The following is a 12,942-nucleotide window of genomic DNA, read 5'->3' as shown; positions in this document are numbered from 1 at the left end:
TGCAGATCTGCTGAAAAACAAGGTTCCTCCCCCTAGTCCACAGATGTTCTGAATTCCAGACGTGTTTGGTTAACAATAGGCTGCTTTTCCTGGCTGCCTGCCCCGAGAGGCCAGTGTACTCCTTCCTTCCTTCCTTTGCTTTTTTATGGATCATCCGCAGGCAAAGTTATGTTCGTAGTGACAACCTGACGTTTCTTTTTGGTCTGCAGTGATGCAATTTGGTGAAATCTAATAAATTCTATTGGTATTTGTAAAGATGAATAGAATCTGCCCATCAGTCTGTTATTTGTGTAGGTTCGACAAGGCCACTGGAGTAAGTTTACAACATTATTTAAATCGGGGGCTGTATCATTTGGACCGTTCTTCTCTGCAGGTGCTGTGGGAGAGAGTGGTAGATTGTTTTAAGTTGGAGCTTTGTAAGCTCATGAAATCGTAGGATTTTTTTTCTATCCTAAAGATAGAAAATCAATCTTTCATATTGTACTTGCAGTCTTTTTCAAGGTATGTGTGCGTAGAGGGGTTTAAAGGAGATTGAATTTGGTTTTTTTTATATCCTGTTCACATTAGATGAATCCTAAGCAACAAAGCTTTCTCCGATCACTTGAAGGCTCCTGAAAAAATTGTTTCCTTCAGTCGTGCTCCCCCCTTACACATATGCCTACACTCCTGATGTAGTGTCTGCCTGATGTTTTAACTTTGTGCATGTGTGTATGTTCCTAAGAAGCCAGAGAAAAAAACAAAGGTTTGGACGTTCTGTGGTTCTCAGAGATATTCAAAATCTCTTACGTCTCTAGTATTAAACATCCCCAGGTAGATCTTACATTTTGGGTGAGAAGAGATGTTCTCCTGTTGTCTAGATTAATAGCAGACCATCAGGTTTCTTTTCCCCAATCTCTACCATGGGGTGGGGGACACACAGGGTCACCAGCAAGTTTTGTTTGACAAACTCCTCACTACAACAGGGATCAAGGTTATGATGATGCCCTTAAACCTTCCTGCTCATCAACGGCACATAATGGTTGTATTATTTAGCCTTTTTCTGGAGGTTTTTCATTTGGAGTTGGATGTTACGAAGGGTTTTGCATCTGGAATGATAATGCTCCATGACCTTTCAAACTAACATTTATTACATTTGCCTTTATATGGGACTGGGCTCATTAATGATGCAGCCGTGTGCCATGGCCCTGTGTAGAATAAACCATGGATCCATGTCACAGCAGCTTTCCCAAGCAGGATACTGAGTGTTACAGCAATAATGCAGAACATACATAGCTGGGGTTTTCACAGACCACCTAATTGCAACTGAAGTCCATTCTCGCATTACGATGTAAGTAGTGTCAGATCCCTGTACTTGTGGAGTTTAGCTCTGATTTTTATTAAATGGTCCAGCTAGTTAATTAGAATGAAGTATGTGTTGAATGGGTTTGCACTTCTTTATTTTGGTATTTAATATTGATTAGCTTTCCTGACATATCATAAACTGGAGTTCATTAACTACAGATTAGGAATTGACATAAACAGAGTAGATGGTATGTCCAGAGCTCCCAGTGAAGGTTTTTATTTGTATTATAAGGTGACTCTCATGAATTTTAATGAAACTAAATTAGGAGTTGGAGTTAGGGCACTTTTCTTAAAAGCAAACTGGAAATAGGCAAAACATTTAAGTGCACACAGGCAGCATTAAACATGCAGCATTAAACTTTGAATTTTGGTATTCTTTAAATCGCTGGTTTGTGGCTATTTTAAGAAACTGATTGTATCCATGTTTCTGTTCCTTCAGCCAGACTTAGAAAGCGAATGGTATCAAACGTAAATATTTTTGTAAGTTAGAAAATCTAGAAAATCCTTAGATTGTCCCGTAGAGCTTATGAATAAAATGAACACGTTTCATAAAATGTTTTATAAATCTTCAATTGAAAGGGAAAGTACTTTTAACAGTCTGAGGATTGACGACATCTGATAAATATAATTGGCTTCCTGGATAAGTTGTTGTCTTGGGGTTTGGGGTGGGGTGGGGTGGGTTGGTTTGTTTGTTTGTTTGGGGTTTTTTTTAACATAAAAAGTGAGCTAAAAGCTAACCCAAGACGATATAGGCATTGCCTCTAAATGTTTTTAAGAAACGTCTGTCCTTCTAGGCATAGGCTTCAGTGTAATATTGTAATGTCCAATGTTAGGGTAGAGGTCTGTCTCTACCTGTCCTTGCTCTGAGACTTGGCCATAGCAGGTGATGGGGGGCTGGAGAAGAAGCTGAGAAAGAATCCAGTGACGCTTCCCAGATTCTCGCCTTGCTTCCAGGGAATTATATTTCAGGAATATAATGAAAGAAGAAGTGGTGTGTAGTCTCTTTGGATGAATCAAAGGTTTGTTCTGAGCTTGAACACTGATGATGACGTGGGCACTTGTATGCTGGGAAGCTTCCCACCTGCTGTCTGTTAAGGAAAAGACACAGAGCCCAAAATTTCATCACAGAAGTAAAGGCTCAGTACTACTTGGAGTAGTGAGTGCGTAAGACTAATGCTAAAGAATCATCCTCATTTTTAATATTTGCTAACCAATCATGTTTTATAAAATGAACATCAAATACAGACAAGGTTCATGCACTAGATCTAGTCAACAATTGTTTTAATCTGTTAGTTAATGGCGATGAGCGTATGTTTACAGTGACTTGTTAAGAGACCAGATGCTTTTAGTTTGGTATCATCATTATCTGTCCACGCTCAAAAACTTTAAAGGTTTTCTGTTTGATTTTGAAGGTAATAAAGTGGTGAATATTTTTCAAGAGTATGAAAGAGCATGTAATTTAATAAACCTTGAACTCTTCTAAGCAAAAATAAGCTCATATTTTTTTTTCTGTGTATTATGGAGAGGAATTATATGAAGAGAACTCCACTGAATTTATTCTGTACCCCTTAGTTTTTGAAAGGATTAGGAAAAAAAGCAACTGCATGAGATGCAGTTATTTGTTAGATTGCCTTTTTTTCTTGAGATAATAGAACGGATGGGTTAGGAAGGCAGATTCTTCAGGGTGTAAAAACTTTGTTGGTAATCACTTCTATGGTCTGATTTAATTGAACTTGTGAAATGCACAGTAATGAAATTACTAATGAGTAATTTACTTGTACTTCCCTAGACGCTGGAAGCCATTTTGAATTTTAAGTACTCTGGTGGACCAGGACACATTGAAGGATATTACAGGAACCTTTCACTAGGCCTTCACATAGAAGTAGAGCCATCCGTTTTCTTTACGCGTGTCAGCACCCTTCCAGCAACAAGGTAAGCCTTGTTTTGACTCGTATATTTGACTCATTGTCTCTGTTATATTGGCTATAACTTGAAGACCATGCTGGAAGCTTTCAATATCATCAGCAACATGCAGGTAAAGAATTATGTGAACAAATTTTCAAAATTCCTTGGTTAGGAGTTTAGCCTCCTGTAACTGCAGACTATGGTTAAAGCAATCCATGTGCGTTGGACGATTTGTGAGGTTCAAACATCTTTTCATGGTGGTTTATTTTACCAGGTACAGGATATCTCTTGTTTATTGTAAAATTTGATTACTTCTTTCTATATATCTCATCGTTGCTTTGTTGTCTTGTGCATTACATTGTTCTGTGTTTGTCTAACAGAATCTTACCCAAAATGCACATGTAAATGATTGTCTTTGGATGTGAGGAATAAACTGTAATCATTTTCTCCTCTGGTGCTAGCTTTCTCTTGTAAACCACAGAGTAGTTTCACATATCGTAGTGAGCTTTAAAAATCATGGCAACGCATGATGGTGGTCAAATGCCATAACTACTAAATTCTGATTGCCTAAAATTCATCAGCAACTGAGTGAAATCAGTTTTAATAACTATTTGTTTTGATAAAATATTTGCTGCTAAATACACAGTTCCTATTCTGTTTTTTTTTTTTAAATTCATTTTATATTTATTTACATACTGCTTAAGCAAAGCAGCTTTTGCAAAAATGAATTCTGGAAGTTAATGATTTTACCAATCCTTAATCAACAAGTACTTGTTAATATAAGTTCACCTGTGCTAGTAGTTAAATGCTCTACAGTCTTTAAATATTTGGTCTGTATTCAAACTCTGGCACTTCCAGAGGTGACCTTTGAATAGCTGTCATTCAAAAGATGAATAAATGAGCTTGGGTTTGCTGGGAAGAAGGAAGATTGAGAATAGACTTTGTTTCAGTGCATGAGTACTTCTGAGGTGTAAATATCAAGGAGCAGGAAGTACTCTTTTAGATGAAGGATTAAGTTAGTACAAGGAAAAATTGCTATGAATTGGACAGGAATATGCTTTTATTAAAAATCTCTATGTAATTATCAGCTACCGACTGCCAAAGTAGCAGGATTAGTGAAAAGAAAGCCAGTGCACATAGTGGGGGCAAGCATTTTGCTTGGTTTAAAGTTTGGAATTATTAAAGTTTGAAATTACAGTGTAATTATGTACTACTACTACTACTAATAATAATTGAGAGTGAACTTTTAACTGATCCAAGAGATTCCTGCTGGTCCTAGGGCCTTTTTTTGTGTCAGACTTCAGAAATAAAACCCAAAGATAAGCAAGAAGGGAATATAAGTCTAGGAGATACTGGAAGTATATTTAATTTTCAAAGGAAAGAAATAAGACACCAGTATTGTACCATTGCAAAAAATGTCAAAGGATGGATGGACAGCAGCATAGCTTGCAAAACATGAAGTGTTTGTTTTGTTTCTGTGAAAAAAAGAAGTAAAGCCTCAAGCAAAGTTACCATATCTAGTTTGGAGCTTGAACTTAGAGAAAGGTAAAGAAAAATGGACAGTAGAGAAAGTCTAGAGCAAGAAGAGTGATAAATGTGACTTATGCTAAAGCATAAGTTTAAAGAAACTCTTGGTCTTGCTGAAGCCAAAGGGAGGACTGACAGAGGACTTAAGTTTTTAGTTACATAAATGGCACTGCCAAGAGGACCAGTATCTGTTTTTCACAGCAGGTAATACAGTAAATAATGACCTTTGCATATAATGAGAGAAATATAGATTATGCAAAGATAATGAGCACTGAAATAGCTTTTGTAAAAAATATTTTAAAATGAGACAAGATTGTCTCAAACTGAATTTTGTTTAATGAGTAGATTGTGTCCAGCTCTTATACAAGAGACCTGAAACTGTGTGGCTTTATTGGTAAGCAGGTTTGTCAAGCATTTCACTTCTTGAAAGTGTAGCATAGTAAGCATCTTTTTATTCTTTTAAGAGCTGTTCTAGTAAAGGGAATCTAATACTACCTGAAAAGTCAGAACACAGTATCCAGAACAGCTGTCTGCAAAGACCCAGGAACCTTATTAATGATGTTCAGAGTTTCATCCCTGCAGTGGCACATTCTTTGGCTTTTGTAAGGTTTTCAAGGTTTAAAAAGCGATGTCTCTTTATCAGCCTGGAAGTATCACAGCATCTGTCTTAAATAGTTTTCAAGAAGAATCATTATATGGGTTAAAATACTCAGTTTGCATTTTCTATTTGCATGCATAGTCCTCTTCATTCAGTGTCAAAAATGTCCATTGCACTCTATGTACACTTCTAAATGGACAGCACGCCTGCTCTTTGGTTCACTGCAGTTTCTTTCCTGTAGTCACAGAGCAGCTTGGGTGTGAAGCTGCGAGCCTTCCCTAAAAGCTTCAGATGCAACCTGATGCTTTTATTTGAAACTCTTGTTGGTAAGCTGGCTTTTTGTGCTAGGTTTCCCTGGCTGTGTTTTGTGTAAGACAAGGTTATTGTACCCCTGCCTTGTCCATCTATTCTCAGGAATTTGCTATGTGGGGAAAGTATTTAATCCTAAAATCTTTAAAAATAGGTTGAGGGGCTAATTCAAGGGAAGAGTTTCTGCGTTGTTCAGCTGTGTACTGTTTCACAAGTTTTACAGGAGCAGGTGCTATATGTAGTGGCTCCAACTCAGCCAAGTGCTTCAACTCATATTGTATGCATTTGCTTCATTCTTTGCCTGTTCATCATACCGATCAGCATTTAAGTCAGTGGAAACTTTATTTTAAGTGATTTGCTGATTGGAGATGTAGTTAAAGATATGACTGCTTTTAAGTAGAGTGCCAAAAAGCTTTACTGAGTTGGGGGGAAATACTGTAATATTTAAATTTCTTTCAGAAATGTTTTATAGCAAGGCCTGTCAAAAGGCTATTCGGATATTTTCTTTGTTATGTTAGGTATATATTGTCTGCTAAGTCATGACTGCATTTTGCGTTTAAGTGCTTCTTATCTCTTGCTGTTTGTTCTATACTATTAGCTTTAGTGATCAGTAACACCACTGCTTGCTCCCGATCTTCCCAGTGTTCATTCTCTATCAGAAGTCATGTGTCATTCGATATTACGTTTGAGAGTGAAAAATAGTGGAATTATGTCATATTCCAATCTGCTAAGGATAAATATTTATCATTAAATAAAACAAAATGTGTTTTTTGATTGTTGATCATCTCTACCAATACCTGAGACGCGATGACAGCAAATTATGTACTTTTACTTGCTCAGTTAAAATCTTGAATCTGATTTCCTTTTGATTTACAGCTGAGATTTCATTGCTTAAATTCTATCTGAGGCACTGAGCTATTTTTGTTTAGCCATTATGAGAAACTGTATTTTATAATTTACCTCTCAGCTGTCATTTCAAAATGAAAGTTATCACTGCTTTCATTTTCTGGATTCAATTTTTTCCCCTTTCTGTTATGTTTTTATTCTTTTTGTTTTACATTTTACCTCAACAAAAGTAAAAAACAATAGCTTACTAGCTGCTGGGCTTAAGAAGTAAAAGCAAAATAATAAACTTTGAACATTGATTCTTCCCTTAGGACTTCACTGGAAAAAAAAAAAGTTAATGAAATCACTCCCCACCCCTCCCCCCATGTAACTTAAAGATTATGGTTTATGTAAAAGTCTTCCAAACTTAATCTGTATTTGACAGAATCACAGAATGGCAGGGGTTGGAAGGGACCTCTGGAGATCATCTCGTCCAACCCCACGGCTTGAGCAGGCACACCCAGAGCAGGGGGCACAGGAACGCGTCCAGGCGGGGTTTGAATGTCTCCAGGGAAGGGACTCCACAGCCTCCCTGGGCAGCCTGTGCCACTGCTCTGGCACCCGCGCAGGAGAGAAGTTTTTTCTCACATTGAGGTGGAACTTCCTGTGTTCCAGCCCATTGCCCCTTGTCCTGTTGTTGGGCACCTCTGAAAAGAGTCTGGCCCCATCCTCTTGACACCCACCCTGCAGATATTTATAAGCATTGATGAGATCCCCCCTCAGTCTTCTCTTCTCCAGGCTGAACAAACCCAGGTCTCTCAGCCTTTCCTCATAAGGGAGACGCTCCAGCCCCCTGATCATCTTGGTAGCTCTGCTAGACTCTCTCCAGTAGTTCCCTGTCCTCCCTAAACTGGGGAGCCCAGAACAGGGTGCAGTACTCCAGGTGTGGCCTCACTAGGACAGAGCAGAGGGGGAGGATAACCTTTTAATGCACCGCAGGATACCGTTGGCCTTCCTGGCCACGAGGGCTCGTTGCTGGCTCAGGGTCACCTCGCTGCCCACCAGCACTGCCAGGTGCTTCTCAACAGAGCTGCTTTCCAGTGTTTCAGCCCCCAGCCTGTACTGGTGCCTGGGGTTGTTCCTCCCTAGAGGCAGGACCTTGCACTTGCTTTTGTTGAATTTCATGAGGTTCCCCTTGGCCCAGCTCTCCAGCCTGTCCAGGTCTCTCTTATTTAGCTGCTTGAGCAGATATGCATTGGAAATATCACTGAAACAGCTGGGGATTTTGGTTTGTGTTTTGTTTTTATAAACATGTAGCCAAGTTACGTCTTCCACTCGTGCACAGGTTTCTGCTTTATAAGGAGAGGTTTCATTAGCTGCATCTTCAGAATATCTTAAGATGCATTTAATCCCGACAAGAGGTCCTTTTGACCTTCATCTGTGCTGGTCTGTAGAGGCATCCGTGGTTAGCTTGATGCAGCCCTTAAGATGCTGCAGTGCCTAATCTGTTGCCTAATTCTGATTCAGAGAGCAGCTCTGCTGTCGGAAGAGATGATGTTCTGTCAGTAAATGGACGTAATCTGCTTTGAGGTTTTTCACTGGGTATATCAACCTATGCTCACTCAGCTACCTGCATCCAAAAAGACTGACGGAACAGCCTTGTGCTGGGAAATTGTTTGCTGCTGATCATGTTACCTGTAATCCTTGATTCTGCTTGTTTGTGCTTGCCCGAAGATGATTGTCCCGTCATGCATAATCAAGAGCATAGGAAAGCAGCCCAGGTATAAGATATAAGAGATAATGAGTTAATCTTGAAAGTTTTCCCAGTCTGACCTACAGCTCACTGACCTGCAGATCACTGAAGTCTTAGAGGGCTTTAGGGATCTACTTGCTTCAGTGTTTATTTACCATAAAATGCAGATAAATGTATGTAGTAAAACTGTATTTATTGTCTTCTGTAACTGAGCATACCATGTTAATTGATTTGTTATCATGTCTTAGCCCTAAAAGTGCTGGTGTGATTCCAGGCCTCCAAACAGTTCAGTTACCAGCAGATTATAGACTGCCAGCAGAGATCTGATGATCTGATCTTAGACTGCCAGTGGAGATCTGATGCTAACGGTGCAGTGTAAGGGAAACGTTCTATTGACAGTTTCATAGGATATACCTCTTCATTTTGACATACTGTTAACTCTAAGAAAGTCTGCTGTTGAAGCTTGTGCTAGCTAGATTGTCTTGAACTATCTCTTTTATACATGCTGGTTCTCTCAAAGGCATTATCTGCCAGTTTTAGTGGGCACTGGATGTTCTTCCTGATTGCCTTTCTCAAAGAGCAGAGAGCATGAAAAAAAGCCAGAAAAAGTACTGCTTCATTCCACATATTTGGTAAGAGTTCAAGTAAGGCGTTGTCGTGGTTCAGCCCCAGTCAGCAACTAAACACCACACAGCCGCTCGCTCACTCCCCCCACCCCTGTGGGACAGGGGGAAGAATCAGAAGAGCAAAAGGACAAAAAAACCATGTGGGTTGATGTAAGAACAGTTTAATAATTACAATAAAAATAATAATGATAATAATGATTATGATAATAATATCAATAATGAGAATATAATAAAATGGAAAAGGGAAAAAGGGGAAAAACCAAAACCACAAATGACACAACCGCTCACCACCCGCCGACCGATGCTGCCAGGCCCTGAGCCACGATTGCTGCCTCCCTCCCCCGGCCAGCCCCTCCCAGGTAACACACTGGGCATGACATTACATGATATGGAATATCCCTTTGGCCAGTTCGAATCCGCCCTCTTAGCTGTGCCCCCTCCCCTCCCAGCTTCTTGTGCCCCTGGCAGAGCACGGGAAGCTGGAAAAGTCCTTGACTAGTACAAGCACTGCCCAGCAACAGCCAAAACATCGGTGTGTTATCAGCATTGTTTTCATACTAAGTCCAAAGCACAGCACTGCACCAGCTGCAGCGAAGAAAATTAACTCTATCCCAGCTAAAACCATGACAGGCGTGCTCTGCATGCTGCGAGGTGCCCCTTGGTCTCCCTGTGTCCCTTGCTGTTGTGCCATCAGTACAATACTGTCTTAAATAAGAGCCATCTACAAAGGTTGGAAAATCTCAGTCTTGCTTATTACAAAGGTGGTGAGATAGTCTGCATTTGCAGATGAAGTCAATCTGCAGTGCGGTGGGGATGCTGCCGTCACTTCGGGAAGGGTCAGAAGCCAGATATGTAAGAATATTCTTATGTGTAAATTCTACAAATTCAAGATGATGAACAAGGTAAATTTTTACAATTTTTTTTGAGGCAGTGGAGTTTTATTCCTATCTTAAAACCACCGTACAGCTGAGGAGACATCAGCTGCAGATCTCTTTTGGCAAGTGCAGAGGCTCAGAATCTGCTCATGTAATTGAGTCAGAGGCAAAAAAAAATAGAACTGCAGCAGGTCTGACACTGTTGAATTCAAACTGTCAGTTCATGTAACTGTAGGTTCAAGTTAATTTTCCTTTGTACCATTAATGTATGTCATTTAATGAAATGCTTCGGTTTTGTAAAGAAGGCATCAGTTCATAATAAAGCGTGCAGCGTGCTCCCCAGTCTGAGACCTTCCACTGCTTTGTATTTAACGTTAGGATCCAGTTTTTCCAACTTGGTTTCACTGAAGTGTTTGGAGACTGAAAAACAACAATCTTGACTATGTTGAGGGTTCTCAGGAGATCCTCAGTTTGGTGGGTAGAACTTCAGGTCTTAATGAAGTCAGACATAACTTTCAGAATTTCCATTCCAGTCTCCACGGTTGCCCACATTTTCGCTACAATAAATTGCAAGACAGCCTCTTCTGCAGTGTCAGGTTTGGGTTAGAAATCCTGGTCGTTATACTTACAGATCACACAAGGGAAGGAGTAAACAGCATGTTTCTTCGGCCATGTTCCAACAAACATTTTTGTTAGGCAATAGAAGAGTTCTGTAGCATTTTTGGAAACACTTCTTGGTATTTTCTATCTGAGTTTTTAAATTAAATGTTCACATTTGCTACATTCAGAATGAGAATCAGCTACCTACTGACAGGCAGCTGCTCGTCGTCTTCTGTTCCTCAGTATTTCAATGTTCGAATATCATAGAAATTTGAAGGGTGGAGAAAGAATCTTTTGGTTGGGCACTGTTTAGTTTGGAGGCAGGCTAAGATATGACCTGTTTAAAATTAATGGGTGTTTCTACACGGAGAAAATAATTAGTGTTAAATTCACTGTTTTGTTAATGAAAAATAGTCAAAATGGAAACCAGGCAAATTCAACTACAAATAAAGCTCTCGTTTTGATCAATTAGATTTAATAACCGTTGGAAAAATCTGTCAAGGAATGGATTTAATAAACATTTTTCTCATGTTTTCAGGACTGGATGTTTTTCTAGAGTATATTTATCTGTACACACACCACTGAGCTCAATATAGATTCTACTGAGTGGGAACCCATGACACGTGGGAGGTTACATCCAATAGTTAAATCATCTTGCTAACCTTAAACGCTTCTAATGGTATAATGTTGCAGTGAGTTCATGGAAGAGCAGCAAAAAGTAGCTTACAGATTGAGGGAATTAATTTTTGAGATCAAAATGTTAAATATGTACGGTTTGGCACATGAGGACGTGAGAACATAAATCTGCAAATAGTTATAGATGTGCTGGGAATATTTAGCATAATTGAAAAGGTTTACAACTGGGAGAAGTCAGATGAGGACAGTTCTTGGAATATGTGAAAAGACCTTTTAACAGTAAAATGGATAATCTGACTTAATCATCTAAAGTTAGTCTCCAAAGCTTCATTTTTAGAGAATTTAATCAACGTTAAATTGAATTAAAGAAACTCTATTGAAAATACAATAGCACCAACAAAGATGCTCCAGATCATTGTTTTGCTATGTTGCTCTTTGTGTTTGTCAGTGGATTTTGGAGAACAGGGTTGTCATCTGGCACGCCATGGCCTGTCGTCATTTCCAGCGCTTCTCTTCACTTTCCGATGTCCCATTTTGAGCAGGGATGCCTGTTTAAAGAAAAGGGAAAAGAAGGAAACAAAAGCATGGATGTGAGAACACTCCATGATTTCAGTTGATGGGGAAACTGAGCTAAGTCAGGATGTAGAGAACTTGCCACCCCCCACCTCCCGCCCCAAGTGTTTCTTGTTTAAACTGACTTTAAAACTAAGCTAGGAAAAGAACTGCAGTAAGATTATTCACTGAGTGAGCCGTCATTAGAGCATGGCAGCTGCATCTGGTTTTAATGCTGTGTTAAATGTTACCAAAGAATATCTTCTGCTGTCATTTCAGAGTGGATTGGAAGAGTAATCACAATACCCCTGAAAGAAATCTCTAGATCACAGTGTAATTGTCTCTGGCCTTAAGTTCCCATGGCCCCAGTTTTGTGACTGTTTTTGGAAACATAACTGTCATTGTAAGATTTTAAAAATACAGCACGATGAATCATGCCACCAACTTTTGTCTTATATCCTGAATTCTGCAAGAGAGGACAACAGAAATTAATTTAGACAACAAATCTTCAAGACTCTGTTGAATTAACTCAGTTTTCAATAAAAAAGAATTCTTATTTTTTATTGTTTGAAATGAGTCTTGACTTAAACTTGTGTGTTGTTCTGAGACCTGCAGATTATAAATCAATCAACTGAAAATGTTTCCTTAAAATTCTAGTTTTCACCTGTACAACCTTCCGATGTATAGACTTCTGTGTTACTTGTAAAAGAAAATCTTGAACATAAAATTTATGGTAGATTTTTCTAAAGGAAACACCATGGACATATATGGAAGATCATTGAAATGGAAAATGTTAGCACGTTGTGATTTTTAGTAGTCTTCCACTTAGGCTCTGAAACTGTTTGACGCAGGCTTATTTCCTTTCTATTAGCAGTCAAAATAACAGATGGAAGGAACAGTAAAACCCCTTCAAGAACTTCTCTGTATCCTAGTGTCTATATACAGTCCAATACAGCTTTAATTCATCTTCATTTAATTTGGACTTCTAACGTAATGCAATAATCTGTATCTCATTCAGTTCAGAAAAGAAAGAAAAGATATTTTGTTTGTGGTGTCTACTGTATTTTTATGGATATTTTTTTATTTTATTTCCTAGGGCAATGAAATTTATATGATCCCCCACTCCCCTAGGTATATTTTGACCAATTTCAGCCAGCTTCAGGGAAGAGTTAAATATATTTCTACAGATTGGTAACTGGACGGAGAAGAGATATCCTAATTTATGTCCCAGCGAGGAAAGGCAGACAGGGTACTCAGCAGTTACCTGCTCTGTCCCCTGTGCCAGTTGGCATGGATGAGCTCAGGGCCAGCCAAAAACATTGCGCTGCCCACTGTGGTGGATGGACAGTTGATGAGAAAGCTGTGGGTAGTTTGGGGGGTGTATGATGAGGAGAT

The 12,942-nt window shown here is 39.2% G+C and overlaps 1 protein-coding gene across 11 annotated transcripts in view; it reads left to right on the top strand.

Moving 5' to 3' along the window:
* TRAPPC9 (trafficking protein particle complex subunit 9) overlaps nt 1-12,942 on the top strand; it is a 538,181-nt gene that overhangs the window by 197,812 nt on the left and 327,427 nt on the right. For all 11 annotated transcript variants that reach the window (XM_075085899.1, XM_075085893.1, XM_075085900.1 and 8 more), the window contains one exon: nt 3,131-3,273. In XM_075085899.1, coding sequence (XP_074942000.1) covers nt 3,131-3,273 — 143 coding nt within the window. The remainder of the gene's footprint in view (nt 1-3,130; nt 3,274-12,942) is intronic.

Source organism: Phalacrocorax aristotelis, chromosome 2, assembly GCF_949628215.1.
Source record: "Phalacrocorax aristotelis chromosome 2, bGulAri2.1, whole genome shotgun sequence".
Taxonomy (NCBI): domain Eukaryota; kingdom Metazoa; phylum Chordata; class Aves; order Suliformes; family Phalacrocoracidae; genus Phalacrocorax; species Phalacrocorax aristotelis.
The sequence above is the reverse complement of the archived record's forward strand: the minus strand, read 5'-3'. Positions and strand labels throughout refer to the sequence as shown.